Source organism: Sinocyclocheilus rhinocerous, unplaced genomic scaffold (assembly GCF_001515625.1).
Source record: "Sinocyclocheilus rhinocerous isolate Xijiao unplaced genomic scaffold, SAMN03320098_v1.1 scaffold892, whole genome shotgun sequence".
In the NCBI taxonomy this organism is placed as follows: domain Eukaryota; kingdom Metazoa; phylum Chordata; class Actinopteri; order Cypriniformes; family Cyprinidae; genus Sinocyclocheilus; species Sinocyclocheilus rhinocerous.
This window is the reverse complement of record NW_015642825.1, coordinates 837,765-864,439: the sequence shown is the minus strand read 5'-3', so window position 1 is coordinate 864,439 and position 26,675 is coordinate 837,765. Positions and strand designations below refer to the sequence as shown.

General features: G+C 38.0%; 1 protein-coding gene across 1 annotated transcript in view; it reads left to right on the top strand.

Moving 5' to 3' along the window:
* Positions 1-26,675, top strand: part of LOC107756680 (protein FAM13B-like) — a 58,082-nt gene that overhangs the window by 6,095 nt on the left and 25,312 nt on the right. Inside the window, exons 2-7 of the mRNA XM_016573880.1 lie at positions 3,954-4,112; positions 4,542-4,722; positions 6,765-6,974; positions 7,205-7,382; positions 9,133-9,277; positions 17,307-17,422. Coding sequence (XP_016429366.1) covers positions 4,572-4,722; positions 6,765-6,974; positions 7,205-7,382; positions 9,133-9,277; positions 17,307-17,422 — 800 coding nt within the window. The 5' untranslated portion in view covers positions 3,954-4,112; positions 4,542-4,571. The remainder of the gene's footprint in view (positions 1-3,953; positions 4,113-4,541; positions 4,723-6,764; positions 6,975-7,204; positions 7,383-9,132; positions 9,278-17,306; positions 17,423-26,675) is intronic.

Below are 26,675 nucleotides of genomic sequence, written 5' to 3'. Positions count from 1 at the left end.
ATTAAAGTGATTATTACGTTTTGAATATGGATATTTTTCTTACAAAAACGCATCGATTCGCTACAGAAGGCCTTTGTTCACCCCCGGGAGCCGTGTGAGACACTTTTTTTTATGGATGGGCGCATTTTAATTAAGTGCTTTTGGACTGATGCATGCAACACCCGCTGAGTGGCATTAAACAGCTTGAAAGATCGAAGACCATTTTTAATATAACTCCGACTGGATTCGTCTGAAAGAAGAAAGTCATATACACCTAGGATGACTTGAGGGGGAGTAATTTATGGGCTAATTTTCATTTTTGGGTGAACTAACCCTTTAATCAATAATATCAATGTCAAAGACAAAACTTGTGTGGCCTGCTGGTTATTTATGAATAATTCATATTTTGTGAATGGCATTTTTGAAGTCACATGACGACTCTCTATCCAACTTCTGCACAACATGGGAAACTTTCTGTTTCTCATATGCAACCCGTGAGATGATCCATACTCTTTGTGACATAAGACCTCAGGGTTTCTCTTTTGTATGTTTGTCCTGTTATGCTTCTTATTATTAAGTTACTTTTTCCCATATTTCCCGTATTTCAAACCTGAAAGACGCAGGCTAGCAAACTAATCTGGCTCTTCCATGCCTCTGAGACCTGTGAAAGCACCCTTAATGTTTCTTTAAAAAATAACTAACAATAATACTAATAAAATAGGAATAATACTAAAACTCTATTCAGACAGTTATTGTTTCTCATGGGGACGTCTGTATAAAATTAATTTGCATGGTATCACAGTCAGTGATGAACTCATGCTTTCTGATGGCGATTTTTTTCACGTTGGAGAAAAAAGTTCTGTAATCCTACGAACCTGCTGCTCATGTGGTCAGTCACGTGATTCATATTTAAATTAATAATAGGAAAAGAATATCCTGTTTTTATTTGATATTATTATTTAAATACCATATTTTAACAGGAAAATTGACATGCTATGGTTTAAATGGTTTTCTGTCTTGCATTTTATCACTCAAAATGATGGATGTCATGTAAAAAAAAATGTGGAAATTAGCAGACATAAAGTAATGCAAACTCTTATTTACATAAGGTAAACATTTGACTTGCATGACTAGTAAAATGATTATTTGTGCAAGCTCTAATTTATGTAAAGGTGGTTTTTGTTCTCTTGTTATTATTTTTTTTCTCTCCAGCTCCCACTCAGTAGTGGAACAGTGACATAATATTATAAAACAGGGCTCTACGCTTATGCGCAGCGGCTGAGCTGTGACTTTGTTTCAAACTATTTTTGACGACGAAATAGAGCAAAATCAGACAATAGTGTTATAGTCAGACAATGTAGGTCACTTCATATTAACTTTTTGTCTATTGAACTGTTGTATTAAATCAGTATCACATTTACAAACTTAAAAATCATTAAAAGCTGTCACTCATCTTAGCTCATCACGATCTCACATTTCACTTTGTTTGTTATAATGAGAGGATATGTCTGTGATACATTACTCAACGCTGCAAAAACACGTAGAAACCTTTGAAGCTCCCCTCAGTGATCACAATCACAAATACGATGAAGATCGGGTCAGTCGCACTGGTGCTCCTAAATATTTTTTCATAGTCGCACGCAGTAGTTTTCAGTCGCAAATGCGACTGAAATGGTCGCACTGTAGAGCCCTGTAAAAATGTCCATATTTAAAGTGTATGCACATTAACGCAAAGCTTTTGGACTTATACCCTCTTGTAAACAATGTGGAAAAAGGTGAGGATTCGGACAGCAATTAAATTACCAAATGACCTTGGCGTTTGTCAAAAAACAGTTGGTAATTTGGCTGGAAAGTTTTGCACAGGTGGGAGAAAAACATAGACATTCTGGATTCAGACGGCAATAAAATCACTGACTAGCTCCTGCAGATGTTTAATGAAATCAAAAGCTCAATCATTGGCGAGTAAAATCGAACAATTTATTAGCCAGTGGCTAACATCAGACATTATTTAGTCGCCTGGTGCAAAACTTTCACACCAGACGCAAATGTAATTATTTGCGCGAGTAGATTACATACAAAGTCAACAGAAAGACGAATTTGTGCCGGGCGACGCAAAATGTGAGACACGTTTGCCGTGAACACACGATATTCGCCTCAATCGTGTCTTCCTCGCAAGTTAAAAAATTTCAACTCGAGCGGAAAATTCGCATGACGCGTTCTCAGGCAAGCCAATCAGCGAAGAGTTTCTTGACACGTCCAGTTGAATCAGACAATAGAAGAGAGCATTATTGCAGCCGTCTGTTATTATTTAGGTCTGGAGCATAGAAAACAATTAAAATCAGTTGTAGTGGTAGTTGTATTTTATTAGCATGGCTACAGAGATGCTGCTATCAATAATAAAAATAATAGTAATATCAGTGTATATATACAGTAGTAAAATGTAACACACATTAATGCAGGATCCTAACGTTATTCATCCTCCTCTGGATGGTGCTGTGAACCCAGACACATCTGCGTTTGGCTTTCCATCGTGTTTTGGACTTTTTGACAACAGGTACAAAACAGCGATTGTAGTTATCTCCACCATGGTTGATCACGCTATGATTTTATTCGCGCGAGTGACACGGAAAGCATCCTGCAAGTAATCTAGAGCGAGTGACGCGATGCGCATATTCGCTTCGCGTCTGGTGTGAACACACCATTAGTCACGTGAGTGATTTTCTCGTAGTGTAAATGTTTGAGGTGAATTAATTGCATACAATTATGGAGGAGAAAAATAGAAATTAGAGACATTTCAGTGCAGTGCTGCCTTTTGAGACTGTAAAAATTAATATCAAGGGGTTTTACTACTAGTGCCATAAAGTGTTATATCAGAATTTTCTGGCAGTTACCTGATTACCAGATACAACCGACAATAAAGTGCCTTGCCTAAATTACCGGTAGAATGCTCAGATCTAGTTTTAACCTTGAGCTCCTCCTAATTGCTTATCTTTTTAAAGATGTCCCAAAGATACCCACAGTTATTAATTAATCATTGACGTTTGAGATTTGGCCTGTGTGCTGTGCTGTAATGGGCTGATAATCTCCTTGTTAGGTTATCTTCGGGACACTGTTGTTCCAGGGAATGTTCTGGATTGTTTGCAGCCGCTCTCTGTGTATCTGTCGCATGCTTTTCTGTGACTGCATCTACAAACTCGCCAAGTAACCATAGTGAGACAAACATTGCAAACAGCATGTCACCAAGGAGATGCGGAGAGATTTGCCTGCAGAAAATTCCAGCATCGTCCCTTTATGTGTTCTCCAGAGCTCTGAGGAATGAGCCAAGGTCATACAGTGCTCTCTGCTTACTGTCTCAGCGCTGAGCCGCTTTTAGCTTCTCCAACAATGGTGAACATTGTGAGTGAAAGGTCATCACACGTGATATGTGGGATTAGAAGCATATCTACTCTCAATTGTCTGCAGACTTTAACATCTGCTGTTAGGGGTCAGTTCGCACATCGTTCCTATTCGTTTTCCGGACATTATGTTCCTGTTCCACATGGTGTCAGGCAGCTAGTCGTGCCTAAAGTGGTAAAGAGGTCTGTAATTTGGCACAGTGAAAATGCTCTCAACATCTTAAAAAGTCATTTGTGTAAATGATAGTACAGGTAAGGGAGTAGATCTATTGTACTGTAACACTGTGTATTATTTCAGAGAAAAGGTCCATGATTGGAAACCTTGTTTGGATTAAAATTCCACTAAGTATTAAATGTGGTCCATGTGATGCCATATGCAGCAGGGTGAGCAGATTGCTTGCTGTATTTTCTTCCTAATTGAGATTTAAACTTCACTAGATGTGTTTTTCAGACCACATATATTCATAAGTGGATAAGTGGTTTGTAAATTTGCCCCAGCTCATATGAATCGGAAAGGTTATTGTCCGTTTTGATGCATTTGCTAATGCTGCTGTTTTTTATGTGTTTTGTTTCCTCCAGCTTAACCACTAACGTCCTGAACAGGATTTGCGGTCTGTCAATGAGGAACTACAGGCTCATCTTCTGCCATAACCTGAAGCAGCCATAGATGAACAATCCGTTTACTACTAGTGAGTGGAGCAGGAGATAAAGTGAACTTCTGGGCATTTCTACAACAAGGTAAGCTCTGCTGTGATGGAAAAAATCAATTCATATTGCAATCAGATAAGATGCGTGAGACCAGCTGGTGTTGTCATGAAGACATCAGGTATCTCGACAGATCAAGTTCAGATTGTGTGTACATTTCTGATCGTGCTGAACGCTAATCAGATGCAGTCGCGGAGTTTTTCCTTAACATGAACAGCTTGTTCGCTGTAGCAGTATGGTTTGTGTTGTTTGTGTTGGAATTGGCATGTTGAACGAGAATCGGAGCCACCTGCTACCATCAACCAAATCGGCGTGCCGCATCTGACAGCTGTACAATCTTTGCACATGACAGTCGCTCCACTTATTTAAGCTCTCTTCACTCGCACACGATAAGAACTGCCGCTTCCGAGATGGGAGAGGTCCCGCTCCAATTTTCAATTTTCTTGGCATCTCTGTGTGCAGACGGACTGAAGCAGCCAGGCTGTGGAGGCGATGAGGAAGAGCCTCAATACTTCCCTCAGCGACTCCCTCAGCGCGGCCAGAGTGTTCGGGATGCCCCTGGAGGAGGTGCAGCACAGCGGGCAGCCAGGACATGAGGTCCCCCTGCTGGTCAGGAGCATCGTGGAGTACATTGAAGAGCACGGTGAGTGAGGGGGGACCCTGGTGATTCCTGGTACTTTCTTCCTAGCCTTTGTTTATTTGTTTTTGACTATCGTCGATGATAGCAGCTTTATAGTTACTGAAACCACTCCAGGGATAGAAAGGAATACAGACCAGAAAGTGCATATTTATCATTTGAATCATGGTTTTACGAAGTTTCTGATCTATTCAGATAAATGAAAATGTTACATATACACATGCATACATATCAAAATACATTCAAGAATATATTAGTCAAAACATTGTCGTTGAAGAATGTAAGCTTAAGACTGGAGTAATGGCTGCTGAAAATGTATTTTAATATATATATATATATATATATATATATATATAAATAGAAAACTATTTAAAATTGTAAAAATATTTCACAATATTACAGTTTTTACTGTAAAATAAATGCAACTTTATTGAGCAAAAGAGATAAATTTTTAAAAACAAAATTCTTAAATAAATAAATTCTTACCGCCCCCAAACGTAGGAAGGTTGTGTGATAAATATGATGTGATTTCATATTAATTGTGTTTAATATGACTTCAAAAACCCCCAAAGTCTTTAGTCTCAAATATGCAGCAAGGTTGTGTTACACATGAGTATTTAGGATCAAAAAAGAATTTGAATAAGGAACACTTTTTGTTTTTTTTTATTCATCATTAAATAAAATGCATTAAATTGATCAAAAGTGTTGGTAAAGACATTTAAAATGTTGCAAAATATTTCAGACAAATGCTTTTTCTTTTGAACTTTCTATTAATCAAAGAATTCTGAAAATAAAATAATGTTTTCCATAAAAATATTAAGCATTACCACTGTTTGATAATTCATTTCAGCATAAAGTTGCACATAAAACCAAATCGGCATATTAAAATGATTTCTAAGGTTAAATTGACAAATAGTGAACTTGCACAGTTGCTACATAAATAGTTAAAAAAAATTGTGTTTATCAAAGTAGCAGAGCATGCAGAGCATGACATTTTCATCTGATAAAGCCAAACATGTTGTTTGGTCTGATTGTACGATAGGAGTGGCTTCCCTGTACTCCCTGATCAAAGATGTACTTCCTTTATTGTGCAACATCACGGAGTTAAAAGCGAAAATAAGAACATTATTCGGCCCACGGCTTTTATAATGGCACTGTATTATTACACGAGTCTCTCACCTACTAATTAACTGCTGCATGTAGAGACGTAAATGCCAAGTCCTTCACGTTTTACTCTTTTTCAATGACTGGTATCTGCAAATTGCTGAACTTCTCACTCGCACATCCAGCAGACTGTGAGAATATTTAATATTCCCTTTAAAGAGATGAGGACTGCAGCTTGATGTTTAAACTGCAGCACAGGCAGGATGTTGAAAATATGTTGGCAGGGCTAAGTCAAGTCCTTTAAAGGGCTTTAGCCGCCACTGTTGTCTCCAAACACCAGCTCTTTCTCAGCACACTGGCATTTCTCCTCCACCGTTTCATATGGAAGGATGTTTTTTGTACTGAAGCTAATTTAGACATAACAGCGAGCGACATTGTAGCTTCCCCTCGTGCGGTAAAGAGTCTTGTGTACACACACAGAACACCAGGAATGGGAACAGAGACAGTCCAGCTAATGCTGATTTGCCAGCTGAGCTTTTAGGAATCTGATCTGATCTGGCAAAAATGTACAGTTTGTTTTAAAAGTGCCGCACTCAAGAAGCCAGCCGTAAAAATATCCATTATTGGTTTTATTCAAAACATTTTGGCTGAAGAATGTAAACTTGTTCAGTCGTGAACTTAAACATAAAAAAAAAATGCCAGGGTTATTTTTAAAAAGAAACAGCAGGACTGTTTCATTATCTCATAGATGGCAGATGGAGGCAACGTAGCTGAGGTTATCATGCTAACACATCTGACTAAAGGGATTACGAGTTTAACAAGCATCTGCTCCGCTTAGTCAGCTGCTCTGTGCAGTGATTCAGCGATTTAAGTCTCCTCAGTAACATGTTTATATGTTGTTCACATTGGTTTGTCTGAGTGAGCTGTGTGTTTGTGTTTTGTAGGAGGGTTGCACCTGGGTCTATTTCTAGTGAATGGGAACGCAGAACGCGTGGAATGGCTCAGGCAGCGCTACGACAGCGGCGTTGAAGTGAACCTGGAGAAGGAGGCCGACCTGTCATCCGCCGTCAGCCTGCTACGCCTCTTCTTGCAGGAGCTCCCCGAGCCCGTCATCCCTGCAGGCTTACAGGTGCAAATACTGCAGCTCTATCAAGGTGGGTGAAGCTCTGTTATCCTACCAGCTGGCCGAATTGGCTTAATTTGTATCTCTTTGCATTAAAATGCTTGCTTTACCTTCTGGAATGTTCTGGCAACTTGACAGACTTGTAGTATGATTGCATCGTCAAAGCATGACCGGTGTCTTTCACACCTTTGCATCAGCCAGCTCACCCCCTATCGTAATAACTGCACGTCCCTCTGAACTGGTTTGTTTGCTCTCCTTTAGACTACAGCAGTGAGGAAGAGCTGGGCAGAAACATTAAGTACTTCCTTCAACAGCTGCCGCAGGTCAATTACAGCTTGCTCCGCTTCCTGTGCCGGTTTCTGTCTGGTGTGGCGTCTCTTCAGGAGGAGAGCTGGAGCATAGGAGCTCTCGCTGCTGTCTTCGGACCAGACATTTTCCAGTAAGATGCTTTTACATGGATTTAGTGTAGTAACACTTACTGCACCATAGGGCTGGGTATCTAGTTCGATACTTTTTAGGCACCGACCGAATTGCCTTGGCTCAGGAGATGAGTCTTTGAGTTTGTATAAACATCAACAAGCTGAAAAATAAAACCAAAGTTTTTTTGTTAGATAATGTAATCTTGTTAAAATTGATTTCATAAAATTGGTATCGAAAAAAGTATAGTTCAGGAACCGGTATCGAAGTCAAGGTATCGGTATCGATATCGAAAAATTTTGAACGATACCCAGCCCTACTGCACCATGATATTGTGGCAGAAATGTGGGATATTCATATGGAATTTTATTATATTTATATAATAAAATCTATATTAATGTAGACGTGTATTAAATGAGTAGTGGTTGTTATTAAGCTGTAGCATTTGTGCATTTGTATTTATACTAAAAGTCTTCTTTGAAGTATTTGAAAGCACACTATTCTCACGAAATCTTAGAAATATAGTAAAGACGGGTTTACATTTCTTCCATTTACATGTCATGTGTAATTGTGATATTTACCTATCAAAATGACCATGTTCAGTCAGAAAACAGGGAATTCAATATATAAAAAAAAAAAAAACAGATATTATAAATATTATAATTTCTCACAGAAAGCTAATTGAAAATATCCACCCAAAATTTAGAGGTTAAATCACAGCAGTAAAAGGGTGTTCAAGAGTTCCAGAAAAGGACGAACAAACTGAAATCTCTTCTGTACATATTGCCCTAAACAGGACTTTTTCAAGTTTCTTTAACCTTTGGGGCAACAGGGTCAGTGTCAGACAGAGTGTCAGATACAGCGTGAACGAAACCGCAACACCGCCAAAGCACTGAAAATCACCAACATGCTTAAAAACTCTGTAAATGAATGTTCTTACACTTATTGTCAAATAATTCAATGTAAAAAAGCAATTTACTCTCTTTTTTGATCAATTTTTTGTGCGAGTGTATGCTGCAAACATAAATTCCCTAGGGGGATTAATAAATACTGAACTGAATTTAATGGATCGTTGAATTTAAGTATTTAATTTCTTAAAGTCGTAATGTCCCCAAACATTTGAATGGTAGCCTACTGGTAAATATAATAATAGTCCTCATTATAAACACAAAATAAAATACTAATCAACTTTGAAGGTGCTGTATGTAAGTTTTTGACTCTACTAAAGCATAAAAATACCATAATATGTTTGCAGATATTTAAGAAACATGCTAAGTTAACATATTTGTTTATCTGAAAAACAATGCTACAGTAAGCTATTCTCCTTTGAAAATGTGCGTTCCGGGCCGGAATGTCGGTCACTGTTTTGGCAATACCTAGTTCAACCACTCGGTGTCAATCCTACATACAGCACCTTTAATATTGGAAGGAAAAAAGCGTTCTGTGTGAACAGCCACTTATGCTCACCAAACGGAATATTAATAACTGTTACGGCATAACAGTTTTCAAAACCCAAGCACTCTTTTCCTGTTTGCCATTGTTAAATCAGACAGACAGTCTTGCCCCAAACTCACACTAATGGCTTAGTTAATGCTTTAGAGTCCAGATGGTTGGATGCTCAAACAAACAGAGCAATATTTTGATAGCACCAAAAAGTTTGAGTTAATCAGTCTACAGACATAATAAGCTGTAATAGAAGAAAGTATTTTAACATCACGAACAGCAAAGTGACACACTCCTTTAAACTGATTCCCCTCCTATATGTTCTGCAGTTTAGACACAGATGTGGAGGATCTGAGAGAGCAGGAGTCGATCAGCCGTATTCTGGCAGAACTGCTGGAGAACCAGGAGGAGTTCTTTGACTCGGAGGACGACGACATCTCCAACACCAATGACTACAGCTCCATTAATGACCAGGTGAACTTTCTTTCAACAGTGCTGTCATTGAAATTAGTGCTGCTTATCTGTATTTGCACAGAATACTGTGAAAATCTGATGCTATTTCGTCAAAGCCCTGAAAAGTTAATGACAAGGATGTACCATTCAATCGACCCCTGATCTCTGCTGGATGCATCACACATACACAGACACTAATAATGAATGAGATTTTTCTCAGCGCTCTGCATATGATAGTGGCCCCTGGAAGCAAATTGTTGGATTCAGATGTTTATAGCCTGTTTATTTTGAAAATAAATGAAATGCATATAATTTGTATCATGTCCATTTTCAAATGTAATTATAGTAATTCGGCTGAAGCACTGTCCAATTAGAGATAAAAATGAAAATGCAAACAGATGTAGCAGTGCATTAAAAAACAAATAAATTTGTGATGGTAAATCTGAATATACTTAAAAGGAATATGTTGTATATGCATCCACTGGAACGCCGCTCTCTCGTGAACGTGCATACAACAGTTAGCGGAAGCTAGTTAGCCAGATTGTGTCAAAGCAACTTTACAGTGTCAAACAGGAAAATAGTGTTGATAATGCAAGAAGACAATAGTAAACACTACATTTTTCAGTTAAAGTCAGTTCATTATTGATTCAGTGATGTCATCGTCCAGCTCAGTTAATTTCAAATAGTGTCTGTGCAATCAAGTCGACAATATTGCCAGAAATTAAGTATCCTCAACTAAGCAAGCCAAAGGTGACAGTGACAAGGAACCAAAACTCCATCGGTGACAGAAATGGAAAAACCAGGCTCAGTCGGGGGGCCAGTTCTCCTCTGGCCAGACGAAACCAGCATGATGTGGTATAATTCCAGGCTGCAGCACAGTTCAGATTGTGCGGAGGACTCATCTGGTTCTCGTGGTCTTGTCCCGATGGTCGTCGAGTTGATGAGGTCTTTATAGAGGATTTGTCTCTGGGGCGCATCTAGTTGACATGGTTTCCGCTGACATTCAGGGCTGTAGAGGTCGTCTCTAGGTGCTGATCCACCATCTGATCTGGATACAGACTGGATCTGGTGGCTACGGTGACCTCGGAATAAGAATGAAAAAGACTAATATTAGCATAGCGCCATTCTTCTTATGATGTAGCGAGAACATTGAGTGTTATGGGAAGTGTTCCCGGTTCCGGTTGACCTCATTAATGCAGCCTAACAATCCTTTAACGGATTTGAATATTAGAAATGTGTTAGTGTATTATGTGTAAGCCAGGTTAAAGAGATGGGTCTTTAATCTGTGTCTGCCTCCCGAACAACGATCGGTAGATTGTTCCAGAGTTTGGGGGCTAAATAGGAAAAGGATCTGCCACCCGCAGTTGATTTTGATATTCTAGGTATTATCAAATGGCCAGAGTTATCACAAAGAGCGATAACATTACCATAAATGTTGACATTTTGCAAAATGTACATTGATGATAAAAGAGGCCCTTATAAAAATATTGGTGACTGGATCAGTTTGCACCGCTAATTATTAGTGCAGCGCTTAAAAATGCTTTAGGGCCAGTTGTACATTTGTTTTCTAGATCAATAGGCTTAGTGTAAATCGGTATTAGCTTTGTTCCTCATGAAATACTTGCCCAAACCTTGCAAATGCGATATTGCGATTTGAGTTTTAAAAGGCGATTATATACTTACACTTTGTGTTTGTTTAAAGCTTTTAAAATGTGTGCCGTTTGCCCCAGTTCCAGGTGGAGGCAGCGCAAGCACAAGCAGATGTGAAGCACAGAAAAAGGAAAAGCAGTGTTAGAAGGTTAATATGTCTGCAGTGTTATGTAATATACTGAAATCCTTCCAAAGGCGTGTCTCCTCCGTTCAGTGTGTCCGTGAGTGTTTGCAGACTGGGATTTGTTTTCTTTGAAAGTGCAGATTGTTTTAAATCTCATTTGTATGACACTCTACATCCTTTTAAGGACCTTGAGATTTCTGATCTCACCAGACTTTACATATCTGCTTTCTTCATATACACATCAAATGGTTAATAATAGGCTGTAAATTCTTTCCAAGAGACTTCTCCTTCTCCTTATCCCTTGTGTCAAACTGGCAAAAAAGGGAAAACAGCCCTTTGTACAAAGACAATACTAACCACAGTTACATAACCGAGTGGTGTAAGTTTGGTTCTGGCACCTGTGCTGGTCTCCAGGGACGTCTCGCTTTCATAACAGGCAGAATTAGGGGTGCTCCGATCAGGGTTTTTGAGGCCGATCACCGATCAGAAAGCAGTATCTACCAATCCGATCACCGATACCGATCTTTTTAAAGCCTTCTTTTAATCCTTTATAACCATTTATTATGATACTCCAATCAGGATTTTTAGACATTTATTCTGGGCCTGAATTTCATTTTTGAAAATGGGGGGAATTCCCCTCTTAGTTGTCTCTTGTGAGAGGGGAAGCGGCTTTCACACAGGAGTCCACTACTGATCCGTGGCTGTTTACCACAATATGAAGGTGAGTACCTCACCTTCAGCATTATAATTATTTCACCCGCGCCGGACAGAGACTGAGACGGTGCCGCTGCATGTCGTGCCAAACCGTTCATGGCAGCGTCATCAGCTTGAGATCGTTTTTTTGAGATCGGCCTTTTTAGAGACCGCCGATCAATCATCCCAACGTGATTATCGGCCAATAGTGATCGGTAGCCGATCAATCGGAGCACCCCTAGGCAGAATTATACAGACCTGGGAAAGGTTAATCTAAAAGACATAACCTGGAGAGCTGCCTTGCTGTCTTATCTACATAGGCAGCTGCCTTTTAAGGCAAGACCCTAATCGTCCTTAAACTGCTCAAATGACTGATTTGTAATGCTTTACATAGACATTACTCACAACTGATTCCAGTAGCCTGCTGCAGGGAGGATGTATTTTTGTAAGCCGAAAGCCAGAAATGAGTCAGCACTTTTGGTTTCATCGTTTTTGGGTTTTTTGAATGGGTTTTTGGTTGAATGCCTGACGTACAGTAGGGTCTGTGGTTAACACAAGCTCAAGATATTTTTTACATTTTATTCTACAACATAAAATACACCAGAAATACCCTCTTGCGATTTTGTTCAAACTTTTGCTTGTCTTGAAAAAGGCGGTTGATAAGTCGCTAAATGGCACTACAGAGGTTGTCAGAAACAGTAAACTCATTTACTCACAAGTCCACTTTCACAGCCTTGTTGTGTTTATAATCACACTTCTGTAAACTATTCTACCTCAGCCTTTCAGGGGAAATAAATAGCGAGTGAAAGAGTTATTGGAAATGCGACCGTTAAGTGTTTCATTTATAGCCAATGTTTAGCTTCTGATTTCTGGCAGTTGTATTTAGGCTTTCAAATTCATAAAAGTTGTGTTGATTTGTGAAGATTATTATGATGAACAAAGCATGTAAGAATCATTAACGTTTGTTTGTCACAGAGCTTAATTTCTGCAATAATCCAAAAGCCAGTGGGAAAAATAGTTTTTCTGTTCTGTAACTTCCAGGTTGGCCAACAAAATACGTCATCACCGCAGCATTTAATAGTATTTACAAATACTATGTAAATAGTACAGGTGTGGTCACATTAGCAAAATTTTAGCAGAATTCCAGCACAGTTTTGTGGGCAAAAAAAGGTCTATTGTCAGTTGTATAGCGATATATAAACCACAGTTCACACAGATGACTCTTCCAAACCAAGCCGTTACTGTTGGTCAGCACTGGGATTTTGTGTGAAATCTGAGTGTGGAAATCATCGCACCTATTCCTGTTGATATTACTCGATTTTGCAAAAAAACAGTAAATGTGACCGCACAATTTTGCTGCCAAATGAAACATTCTGGACCAGGCCTTCACAACGACGATGCTTTAAAAAGCACACTAGGTACGAAGCTTATTAAAGGGGTCATATGATGCGATTTCAGGTTTTCCTTTCTCTTTGAAGTGTTACAAGCTCTTGGTGCATAAAGAAGATCTGTAAAGTTGCAAAGACTAAAGTCTCAAATCCAAAGAGATATTCTTTATAAAAGTTAAGAGTCAGCCACGCCTACCTAAAACGGTACGCTTGAGGTATTCGTCCAATCACTAGGCACTGTATAGTTGGCCAATCACAGCACACCTCGCTTTTTTAGATCGATGAGCTTTGTAAAAATCGACGCGTTTCAGAAGGCGGGGCATAGAGGAGAAACAATAATGTACAGTATGTGGAAAATAATGTGTTTTTTGAACTTTAAACCGCATAAACACATTTCATTACACCAAATACACAAAATAATGTTCTTTTTAGCAGCATCATATGACCCTTTTAAGTTTTGGACCAGAGCTCTAGTAAGGCTCTGTGAAATCAGTTTTATTTTTTCCTAAATTCCGTGAATTTTTTTTACAGATTCTGTTTTTTCCGTTTAAATTTTTCTGGTTTCCATTTTTTTTTTTTTCAGTTTTAATTTCTCTAGAGTCCTTTTTAATGGTTAAATAAAATTTTCAAAAAACATATCTAATTAAAATCATGAAACTTATACAATTTAACATCAATTTCTTAAAAGTTTAGCAAAGATTACATTTTTAGGGCCCTATGAAATATGTTTTATTTTTTCTCACATTCTGTTTTATTGTTACCAAATTCTGTGTTTAAGCATGTCTAATTATTTAAATGCATAAAAACAACTTTATTTACTTTTACAATAATAGGGCCCTATGAATTTTGTTTCCCCCAGTGTTGTGTATTTAAATTTTTCTGGCTATCAAATTAAGCCATAAAACATTAATTTAATTTATATTTTAATCAAAATGAAAAGAATTTTTTTGACAAACAAAGTTAAATTAAAACATGGAAGAAATATTGTGTGATTATCCCTTAAAAAAATAAAGTTGTAATATTTTTATTATTAGTAGTAGTAGATTAGATTTTTATGTACTGACCTATTTTTAATTTATTCATCCAAAATTTGACAAATTCCATGACAATTCCATGTTATACATAAAATTCAATATTTATGACTGGATTCCGCCATTCCGTCCGTGTTTTCCACATCGCTGAAATCATACAGTAGGGCCCTGCTCTAGTCTGCTTGTAGCAGACCCACATGCTCCCTTGAAGGATAGATCAGGTTGAAACATGCTTGGAGGTACTAGACATTACAAGGTCCCGGCTGCTGAGAAGGTCCTGCGTACTGTAAAAGACTGCATAAGAAACAGAAGGGACAGCGACAAATGTAAGCAGCAGGGCGGAGGTCCTGTGTGACCTATCTGGATTCAGGCCAGTGCTCAAGGAGCTGGCATATGCTGAAATGAATATGGGCATAAATCACAGATTTATATCTAAGCGTGTCCCGCTCCAGAGACTCTCCCAAACTCTGGTCATATGCCTCACCCAGGGCTCATTGAGATGAGATAGAGCTGCCTTGTGTAATTGTTTGGGTCAAGGTTGGCATGCTTTAGCATTGAACTTGACTTGCCAGGGTTTGTTACATAAACTTGTTCTGTGCCTAAGATTAAATAATTTTGATAATTGCATATTACTAAGAGATTAGACTTGGGTCAGTGGGGGACAATGTCCTGTCTGTATAAGGATGCATGACTTCTCATGAGCAGCCCTGACTGGTGACCGTGCCCTAATCTCCCTAGCAACGCTTATTGTTGTGCGTTTCTCATTCAATCTCTGGTGACTATAAATAGGTTGTGTCCTTTTGTTCTTCTGATTCCTGTTTCTGCCCTGATATGTTCAGACCTGTTGTGGCCACAGACACACAAAATAAAGCAGGTCACCGTGCAGCGCTGCAGATCTTTCAGCACACAGTTGCTGAGCCTGTTTTTCTGATCCTCAGAGGCTGCGAGATGCGCTTTCCATTTGCGTGGGTTGTTTTTCCTCTTCGGTTTGTGTGCGTGCTTGACGGCGTTTTCACTAATTAATGAAGAGCACCTTTAATTAGAGTCTCAGTCAGCTCTCTGCTGTTGGTTTTTGTCTGCAGATGTTGTTGTATAATCTGGAGGCGGCACATTAACAAAGCCTCTGAGGCCAAACAAAGGCTGAGGTTCTCCGTGCTTCAGCTTCCTGGAGGTATTAAAACATCATGGTTGAAGCTGTGAGGATGTTTTCCCCACCCTGGCTGCAGCGTCTGTGCTCAAGACTATGTGGTCTTGTTTTGAAAGCAGTAGTTACTAATAATGAAAACAGTGAGAGGCAGGTGCTTTTTCCTTCACATCTTTTGCTTTTTTGATTTTTATTATAACCTCAGTTTTTGCGTCCATTGAGACATCTTAAAAAACAATTCTACATCAGTCCACAAATTAATAATAATAGTAATAATTATTATTTTTTTATTATTCAGTTATAACAAATAGAATAATAATAATAATGAATACTAATACTACTAATAATAATAATAATTATTGTTGTTGGCCTTATTATTATTAGTTATAATAAACATTTAATAATAATAATAATTGTATTTGTATTTTGTAATTTTATATTATTATTTTTATTATTATATTATTAAGTTATAAGAAATAGACTAGTAATACATACTACTTCTACTAATAATAATAATTATTATTGTTATTGGCATTATCATAATAAAGACAATTAATTTATAAATTTTATAGTATTTTATAATTTTATATTATTATTAAGTTATAAGAAATAGAATAATAATATATACTACTAATACTACTAATAATAGTATTATAATTTTATATTATTATTATTATCATCATCAACCTTATTATTATTATGCATTTGGCCACTGATGTTATTATTAATATTATTAATTCTGTTGATTAAAAAAAAAACATAGGAGGACAAATCATTACAAACATGACACTGCATGGAAGTTTTCGGCTAGATGTAAACGCACATCTTTTCAAAGGAAAGCTTTTTTCATCATTACGCACATTTACTTTAATGCTTTTGGCACCTTCATCCAAAAGCAGTCTTATCCAAAGTTACTTAGAATGCATTAAAGGTACACTTTTATGCTAGATCTTTACATGGATGCGCATTTTGAGTTGTGCTGTTGCTGAATAATTATAATGCATAGTCTTGGTGTAATTTGCGTTGTCTTCCTGAAAAAAGCAGAGCAAATCAAATGGCGAGATCCCTAAGGATTCCCACTTCTAAGATATGCAGTATAACACAGTCTGGAGAAATAAAGGCAGGTGGGATGAAAGATCCTATAATAAAATGGCTTAAAATTGCAGAATCTGGGGCTTCAGTGTCCAAAAGATAAATGAGAGTGAACTGTGACTGTAAGCGTATAGAGATGTGTGAAAATACAGTCATCCTCCGAGCCCTCGGCAGCCGTTCCGCACGCTGCATGTGACTCATATCTGCACAGATGCTCAACAGCAGCCCAATCAGATGTGGAGGGAAATGGTTGCTATGGAAACAAGGCAGCCATACTGCAGCAGATGCAGAGTGCATTTGATTGTGTGCTAGTGCCAAAGGTTGTCTGATATTAAATACTGTCAGATAGAATCTTACACACGGATGTGTAGCCCTCAACATTATGTGCCAAGGTCTGAATGCTATTTGAATTTCATCAACACCAATTTTTCATATGCACCATGGACTCTTGTTACGTAATTCACTCATGTCTTCAGGAAAACCACACTAGTAATAAAAGCACGCACTCAGATATATAAAGATGAATGAATTGACCAGATGAATGAACATTTAACATACTACATTTATTAAAAGTTATATTTGAATTACATGCCTAAAATAGATAAAATAATAATTTTAACGATTGTATCTACTTAATAACATCAGGATCCATGGCAGCATTACATAAAATCCTGTAGTTATCACCAACGTACATGTGATGTCATAAGTTAGCAGTTGCACCCACAGCGTGCGTGTGATCTCGTATGCAGGCGTGTAAATTAGGCTCCCTGCTGATAATCGGCTTAGGTTTGGGGTGTTGCATAATGAATGTTGACCTGTAATGTAATACTAATGATGAATTAATGCAATGAAATAAATGCTGCTGAAGTGGTGCCAGCAATCCTATGATATTCATATTTCCCTCTCTCTCTCTCTCTCACCCCTATAGATCACTGAGCTCCTGGAGGAAGAGAAGTTGGAGGCTTGCGAGGAGCTCCCGCGGGACGGGGAGGACGGTCCCTCCTCCCTGTCCCCTAAACATGCCCATGTCACCCCCTCCTCCAGGTAAAAGCAGTTTTAGAAACATCTTAATCTGGGATCTGTCTAGTCTGTGATCCCTCTCAGGCATCTCCCTGTGCAATATAATATGAACGTGTGTGTGTGTGTGTGTATATTTAAAGTCACAGTAGCACACGTTACATTCACGCATTAAACTCTTATCTCTGCCACATACCTCATGATCACATGTTTTTCCACCGCCTCTTGATGTGAATCATTTGATTGTGTTAATGTACCAAAAAATTAGGTTCAGTAAGGTTTTTTTTGGAGGTGCACTTATAATGTTAGTAGGATTTGTACATCAAAAATTGTCATAATTTAGAAATAAAAGGATGTTTTCTATAATTTATATAATTTAGAATGACATAAATTAGGCAGTATTCCAGTTTTTCTGGTTATTTGCTATGAATTTATCGGTCCAAGTTTAATGCTGTACCCTAAATGGGAGTTGACTTGAATGAACAATAAACAAGTTAAATGAACAATGTTTTTGTGCCAGAAAAATATGCCTCTGGCTAAATTATAAATTGCATGAACAAATAGTTAGTAGTTATACATTAAAAAAACACATATAACAGCGTATGCTGTTCTGTGTCAGCTGCGTCACGCCGGATCTGTTTCCTACGTTGTTGTGATTTGATCTGAACGAAAACAGTGTATCTGTGGGTTTGAAACGACATGAGGGCGAGTAATTAATGACAGAATTTTCATTTTTGGGTGAACTAACCCTTTAAGTAGCTTCAGTGTATTTAGCTACTTTTTTGTTTGCATGTTGTAGTGTAGCTAATTACTTTCCCTCATGAGTATCTTGACTGTAGCTTAGCTGCTTTAAAATATGAGTAGCTTTTAGCTTCCTCAACACTGGTGTCCCTGATCCTCATCTGCCTGCTGCGTTAAGACCCATAACTGACCTATCAGCCGTCCGAGTCGTGATCTCTCTTGGCTCTTTGTTCTTCTGAAGTCGATCGGGACACACTTTCAGAGGATGACTTCAAACTCCAGCGTCCTAAATGTCAGGCGGCCTTGCCTTGATGCCAGGTTATAAAGCTAGCACTTCAGAGCCATATCAAGTCAATAAGTCTGGGATCTTTTTTTATGTGTAGCTGTTTTTATAGACATGCTCTAGATTTTAAACATGGTATGTAAGGGTGTGGAGAGAATGATTAATGGCTGTCATTAACCTGTAACTCTTCCCATGAGACATCGGGCGGTCTGTTGAGAGGTGTCTGGTAAGGTAACACAAAATGGATTGGTAGCATGTTTCTTTCTGACCCAAGCTAAATTGGATAGATGTTTTGGATCGAGACTAAATGGAGAGAATGTGAAACGTTCGTGACTCAAATCAGTGATAATAAGGTAACGGTGTTTGGACAGTCACTCCGTGTTTAAGGTGATTAAATGCTTCAACCTTTAATCCTAATAAAGAGACAGCCATGAGAGTTGGCATGTGTCAAAACAACATTGAGAAAGCCTCGCTGAAGCAAGACCGATTTATATTATTGCATTCTTTCCAAAAAAAAAATTTATTTGTTTGGCTCTGCTGCTGTTATTGGTTTTGTTCCATTAACCGCTCCCTTCTAAGGGTTCTCAGAAGTGAATTATTTATAACATTCATAGGCATCGACTCATTGCATCATGGAAATAGCATACAAGAAACTTTATTCACAATTGATTTTTGATTTTGACATTTGACATGTTGCTTTTCTAACAATGTGACACTCTAATGAGTGTTGAAAAGGTTTTTTTTATGTATACTTTTCAGTATTGAACTAAAGTAAGCTACTGTTTAAAGGATTGGGGTGGGTAATATTTTTTTATGTTTTTGAAAGAAGTCTCTTATGCTCACCAAGACTGCATTTATTTGATCAAAAATACAGTAAAATTCTGAAATATTATTATAATTTAGAATAACCGCTTTCTATTTTCCAATATTTTAAAATGCAATTTATTCCCGGGATGCAAATCTAAATTTTCAGCATCATTACTGCAGTCTTCAGTGTCACATGATCCTTCAGAAATCATTCTAATATGCCGATTTGCTGCTCAAGAAACGCTATTATCGATGTTGTGTCGTATTATTCTTTTATTATTGTTTCTAATTCATTTCTTATTATCAGCAAAAGCAGTTTTGCTACTTAATATTTTTGTTGAAACCGAGATGTATATTTTTCAGGATTTGATGAATAGAAACTGTATAATAGCATTTTTGAAACATTATTACTATCACTTTTGATCAATACATTCTCACTGAATAAAATTATTAATTTATTTCCAAAAAACAAAAACTTAATGACCCCAAACTTTTGAATGGTAGTATATTTTTAGTCAACCTTCTTTTTGGTCAGCTTGTTGCAATGCATTCTGGTATTGCCTTTTCTGTGAAGGATACATGCTCTGCTGCCTTAGAATTTGAACAAAATTAGGTCTTAAAAGGCAGCATAATCTTACTGCGTATCTTTTAAAACAGTCTTTTTGTCAGGAGGACACATGTGATGCTGTAAAACGCCATCTTGGTAGGTTTTGGAACAGAAGTATAGTCGACTCATTGCATCATGGAAATAGCATACAAGAAACTTTATTCACAATTGATTTTTGATTTTGACATTTGACATGTTGCTTTTCTAACAATGTGACACTCTAATGAGTGTTGAAAAGGGTTTTTTTATGTATACTTTTCAGTATTGAACTAAAGTAAGCTACTGTTTAAAGGATTGGGGTGGGTAATATTTTTTTATGTTTTTGAAAGAAGTCTCTTATGCTCACCAAGACTGCATTTATTTGATCAAAAATACAGTAAAATTCTGAAATATTATTATAATTTAGAATAACCGCTTTCTATTTTCCAATATTTTAAAATGCAATTTATTCCCGGGATGCAAATCTAAATTTTCAGCATCATTACTGCAGTCTTCAGTGTCACATGATCCTTCAGAAATCATTCTAATATGCCGATTTGCTGCTCAAGAAACGCTATTATCGATGTTGTGTCGTATTATTCTTTTATTATTGTTTCTAATTCATTTCTTATTATCAGCAAAAGCAGTTTTGCTACTTAATATTTTTGTTGAAACCGAGATGTATATTTTTCAGGATTTGATGAATAGAAACTGTATAATAGCATTTTTGAAACATTATTACTATCACTTTTGATCAATACATTCTCACTGAATAAAATTATTAATTTATTTCCAAAAAACAAAAACTTAATGACCCCAAACTTTTGAACGGTAGTATATTTTTAGTCAACCTTCTTTTTGGTCAGCTTGTTGCAATGCATTCTGGTATTGCCTTTTCTGTGAAGGATACATGCTCTGCTGCCTTAGAATTTGAACAAAATTAGGTCTTAAAAGGCAGCATAATCTTACTGCGTATCTTTTAAAACAGTCTTTTTGTCAGGAGGACACGTGATGCTGTAAAATGCCATCTTGGTAGGTTTTGGAACAGAAGTATAGTGTGCATTTGTGTAGCATAAATAATGATCGTCACCAAAACAAGTTCAGACCATCTTCTGTGAGTGGCAAAGCTCCAGACGCCCTGTCTGTCTAGTATCTACTAGTATTAAGATCTTAGGTACACTTTGCTAATCCTGCGCACTTTTAAGTGTTTAATCTCTGCATGAACAGCTTTGGATGGCAGCTGCCTTAGTAAGTCCAAGTCAGACACAAGCAAACACCATGATAAGATGGGAAAGGGGCGGAGCAAAGCTGATAATTAATATGAGCACATCCAAACGCTCTGGGTCTAATAAGCTGTTCATCAGTGCTTTTAAAAGATTCGCCTACAGCTCTTTTCAGCACAAAAACGTTTGGACATATTTACAGCATTTCTTTCCAGTAGTTTCGGCAAATATATGAAAACATTTGGACATCAGTTTTTCTTCCAAATCACCTTGAATAAAGGGAACAATAAGGCCTGTCAAGAGTATTACATTATTTGATTGAATTATTTGATTATTTTGTGATTTATTTGCTATGCAAAGATGTTAGCCAAGCATTGCAATGGCTGTTTACATTGAAGCTTTGAAGGAAAGGTCGAGCAAAACAACTCATTTAATTGAAAACGGTCTGTTTGGCTGCAGAAAAATTAAGTGGACCTTTTAAAAGTATGTCATGACCCTTTTAAGGCCAAGAAGGCTTTTACATCGTAAACACCCTTTAGGACATGGGCCATGTCACAACAGAGGCATACAGGAGCATTGTTATTGTTATTGTTTTTTTTATGCTGTGATGGTATCTGTAATGGCCTGTCATTCACAGCAGTTACAGATAGAATTTTATAGCTTTTATAATATGTTACGAGGCATTTTTGCTGTCAGGATAGCAAATAATCAATGTTTAACTTCAGAGAATGCAATTTAGAGAATTAACAATTTGCTATAAATGCCTCCCAAGCTGTATTTTCAGTTTCCATTTAAGTAGTTGTCATGTTTTGTAAAATTGCTTTATGCTTCTCAAATCATCAGTGAACATATGGTCTTGTATACTTGGAGTCAGAACAGGTTATCCAACAGTCATGTGTGTATGTAGATGATAAAATGAGGAAAAAGGTCAAAGTGTCTGTATTTAGTGGCATCTTCAGAAAGAGCAGCAGGACTTGTTTATGTCGGGGTCCTGCAGTGATTATACTGGCCCCCATTGTGCCCCAGTGGAATCTGAAAGGGTGTCGCACATAAAGCTAAATATAACCGCTGCAATGTATCCTTCACCAGCTATGGAAAATACTTTTCACACCGCCCTAAAATAAGCGTCAGTAGATTGGTGTTCTTGAGACATGTTGTTCAAGCTTTAGAACGTGTGAACAGTTTTTGACAGCATTGGTCTGTAGGTGGAAGGGTCAGTTACTACTTTCACACTTGCACACCGCCTGAAGACTGTCTGCACAGCTTTATATTATAGACAGAGAGGCCATCATAGATACTTTCACCCTCACTGAGCGTTCCTTACAGATGACCGTAGTTTAAAATAAGGGTTGTTCACACTGAAATTAATAACTTGATGACTTGCAAAGTGACTTTAAAGTTGTATGTGTAGTATGTCCTGGGAATCGAACCTGCGACCTTGGTCCTTATGTTACTAGTGACATAATATACGGCTGATGATACACGGGGCAACTTTTTGAGCAATGTTGCCTTCAGTGGGCAACCAGGTGAGACACAGGACCCACGACCGATCTAAAGTATCCAGATAGAAATTTGTTACCTATTCTCAATGGGAAAGTGCACAAGCAACATTGCTCAAAAAAAGTTGCCCCGTGTATCATCAGCCTACCAGTTGAGCTTAAGGAGCACTAAATTCCAGCGATAATCCTCCTGGAGCACAATTGAGATTGCTCATCGACTGGCATTTGTGGGATTCAAACCTACAACCTTTTGGTTTCGAGCTTAGATCTTTAATCACAATGGCACATAATAGATAGAGAGGCCTTCATAGATGCTTTCACCCTCACTGAACGTTCCTTACAGATGACTGTACTTTAGTCTGTAGTTTGAAATAAGGGTTGTTCACGCTGATATTGATAGCTTGATAGCGTTTTTGAAGATAGTTAACATTTTCAGATGAAAAATTGGAGTTAGTCCATATTTATTAAAGCTGGAACAATAGGAGTATAACGATGCATGTCTTTATACCGGAAACCTTCGGTTTGGCATGCATGTGACAAAAAAAAGTATTAATTTAACAGACACTGTTGTCCAGAGTGACTTACCGTGCATTCAAATTGTATATGTAGTATGTTCATTCCCTGGGAATCAAACCTGTGAACTTGGTCTGTGTGTTGCTAGTGCCGCAATCTACCAGTTGAGCTAAAGGACCACTAAACTCCAGCGACTATCCCTCTGGAGCACAATGGAGATTGCTCATTGATTGGCTATTGTGGGATTGAAACCTACAACCTTTTGGTTTCAAGCTTAGATCTTCAACTAACTCTTCACTATGGCACACTACAGTTTGAGGACTGTGCTGTATTGTGTCATTGGAGACGTTGGGACCTCCTGCACAGATCTTTGTCAACACATTTGAGAGTCTCCCCTCTGTATCAAGTCTCCTAATTTTCCCATGCACTCTTGTACTGAGCCATCAAAACAAGTGCAGTGTTGACTCAACGTGAACTCTTGGCCCGTATGGGCAGCCATACATGGAAAGTGTAATAACTAATTTCCACTCCTCTTTTTAAGCGTTACCGCAGGCATCCAGCTACATTTATTGGGTTTCACCTTTCTTTCGACATCCTACCACCTGAGCATGTCGAGCAGCAGGCATAACACGCTGGGAAATTTGATATTCGCTGTGACCAAGCTATCAGAGTACTTGCCATGAGGACAACGTCTGTATGACTCTGCCATCCTCTGTAGCTCTCTTGTTAAATGAGGTTTCTCGTTCTCATATTACCTCATCAAAATTACATTGGGAATGACAACTCGGTCATTGCATTGGTTCCTGATGTGGAGCATTCTTATTTTGTTTCCTGTTAATTGATATACACTTGCTCATCCTTAGAACTCCAGGAAGTGTGACATGTATTCCAACAGTCTCTGACTGGTGCAGGAGTGTTAGTTGACAGTGTGCTGCTTAAAGTGATAGTTCAGCCAAAAATTCTGTCACCATAACCCTGTGGTAGTGATGCAAAGAAATCATTCGATCAGATCGAGATCTGTCACGCCACATTAAAGACCGTCAAAATGACATTTGTTTGAATTTTGTTATAAAATTGACAGAACCTGAAAGCTCAGACTTTTTTCATATAAAAATGAGTGGGACGATGTTTTTCATGCTCTTCTCTTTGTGATGACAATGAATGGAAAGCTTTCAAAAAAGTCATAAAAAGTGATCCAAATTATTTTTATGCCACATTTCAAGTCTTCTAAAGCCATCTGATGGTTTTGTGTGAGAAACAGACCAAAATTTAAGTTGTTAGTGAGCAGGACAAGAATCAGAATCAACGAATTTTGAATTACATGGGTGAGTGAATGATGACAGAATTGTAATTTTTGGCTGAACTATCCATTGAATATGACATCTGTGACGGTATGCACGTATTTATGTGTAATTTCGTCAGTCGATGATTCCCCTTAACTGTAAACGGCAGTGCAGTAAGGGGTGAAGACTGTCTGTTATTTGGACAGTAACAGGGTTATATAAATGTCTAACAGGTGTTTGAGTTGAGGTTGGGAGTGCTCTGTCTGTGTGTGTGTGTGTATGGAGAGACGATTGGCCCAGAGCACTAGCGACGAGGCTGCATCAGACGGTCGTGTATTTAAGCGAGGGTCCAGCGTTTCCACTGCAGCACTTTTTTAGCAGAGTGCTTGAGTCTCACACACAGGCAAGACAGCACATACAGGACTCTGCAGAATGAGCGCCGGCAGCCTGTGCTTGCTTTTTGACCTGCTCATCCAGACTTTAGCACCACAAAGTGCCCAGTCCGGATAACCATACGCCCAACGTAAACAACCTAAACGGCTCATCAACGAGAACCAAAGCAAACAACATGGCTTGTCAAGTCCTTCTCCACAGGTAATGTTTCATAGGAGAAAATCTCTACAGATTCAGTGGAAAATAGCCTAAGCTGTGGATGTTGCGCGAGAGGCTGTTGTTCTGGGTGAAACTCTTAAGGTGGATTGATTTGTTCCCGTCGGACTGTCTTGTTTATTGGTTTTCGGCCAAGGCTGCATGTGACGTTCACTGCCTCTCAGATTGCATGATGAAAAGCCCTGCTAACTCACGCAACACTGCTGATGAAATAGGATTATTTGGTGAAAACGAGAGATGGAGATTCGGGCAGAATTGTGAAACTGATGAATCACTGCATGATACAGCATTTAATTCACAACCAAAGAGTGCCGTGTGTGTTTATGTGTGTGTGTGTGTGTGTGTTTTGGCCACTGCTGCTGATTAGATAAAGTGCCGAGTCAGAGGAAGCCGTCTGTCTGTAATCCTCTTAAAGCCTCAGCGGATCTCATAGTGAAACGACATATTACTCTTAGCTCTGTCCACTCTTTATTTTGGCTGCTTGATTATTCACACTTTAGCCCTGTGGAAATATTTATAAGACAAAATGAGGCATGTTAGGGTGTCATACCGTTGGTTGACACCCTAAAATCTGTTTAAAGGCGCAGACAGTTGTTACATATTGGCTCAGTTTACAGCTAGCATTAGCATGCCTTTTCATTAAAGCAGTGTGTTATGGGTTCTACTCTAGCGATATCAGAGTTTTTGCTGGTCTTAAATGAGAGCAGAAAGTCTTAAATTCATAAAGTGATGGCATTAATTGTTGCATGCACTGCAAAAAACAAAAAAAAACAAAAAATCCTCCTCAGTATTTCTGTCTTGTTTTCCAGTACAAATATCTAAACAGCCTTAAATGAAAATGTGCTTACTTAAAGAAGCAAAATGAAGTCTTGTTTTCTGAGAAATTAAACAAAATTAATTGCGTTTATGCTTAAAACAAAGAAGAAATATCTCTCTCCTGAAGAAAAGTTTCTCTCCTTTTCTTCACTTATAATACGTTTACAAAGGGGTCAGTAAACAAAGGGAACGCAGGAAACCTGTAAATGACAGAAATGTTTTAATTAACACAAGCTCTTATGTAATATGTAAGTGACAAGTTCATTTTTGCATGACTAGGTGCAATCGGATCTCTATCCAGTTAGACTGGAAACCCATTAGAAAAAAAAAAACGATACTATCCCTTTGTGAAATGCATGTTGATGTGTAAAGAGGGGCATTGATAAAACTTTTTTTTTTTTTTTATGTGCATTGCACAATAAGACCAGGAACATTTTGATTTGCTCTGATATATTGGTTACAATGTAGGTTTAAACCATAATTAGCATTTTTTTTTTTTTTTTTTAGAGACGCATTGGTGGTACATTTTATTAAATTGCATTCAAACCATCACAGATGATCAATCATATCAGTTATTGATCATAAAATAAATATTTTATGTCAGTATTAGCCAAACTGCCTCTGTATCATGAATCTGTAGTTTTAATGTTTCTCAGGCTGAATCATTGGCATTAGAGTTCAGGTGAGGTCGTGCAGAAGAAATGAATGGAAGGATGTTACAAAAGGTTCTTTATTAAAGTGCTTCATGCTGAGTAACGCATTACTGTAACCGATCTCTGCTACTGCCTCCAGAGCTCTGTGCGGGCAAGATACTGAATACTGTAGGAAACTTTTTCCTCGTCGAAGCAGAGACCAGGAGACTCTTGGGTATCTTCAGCAGAGTTCTTTATTGAGAACGCGCTGCGTGGCGCTGCAGTCAT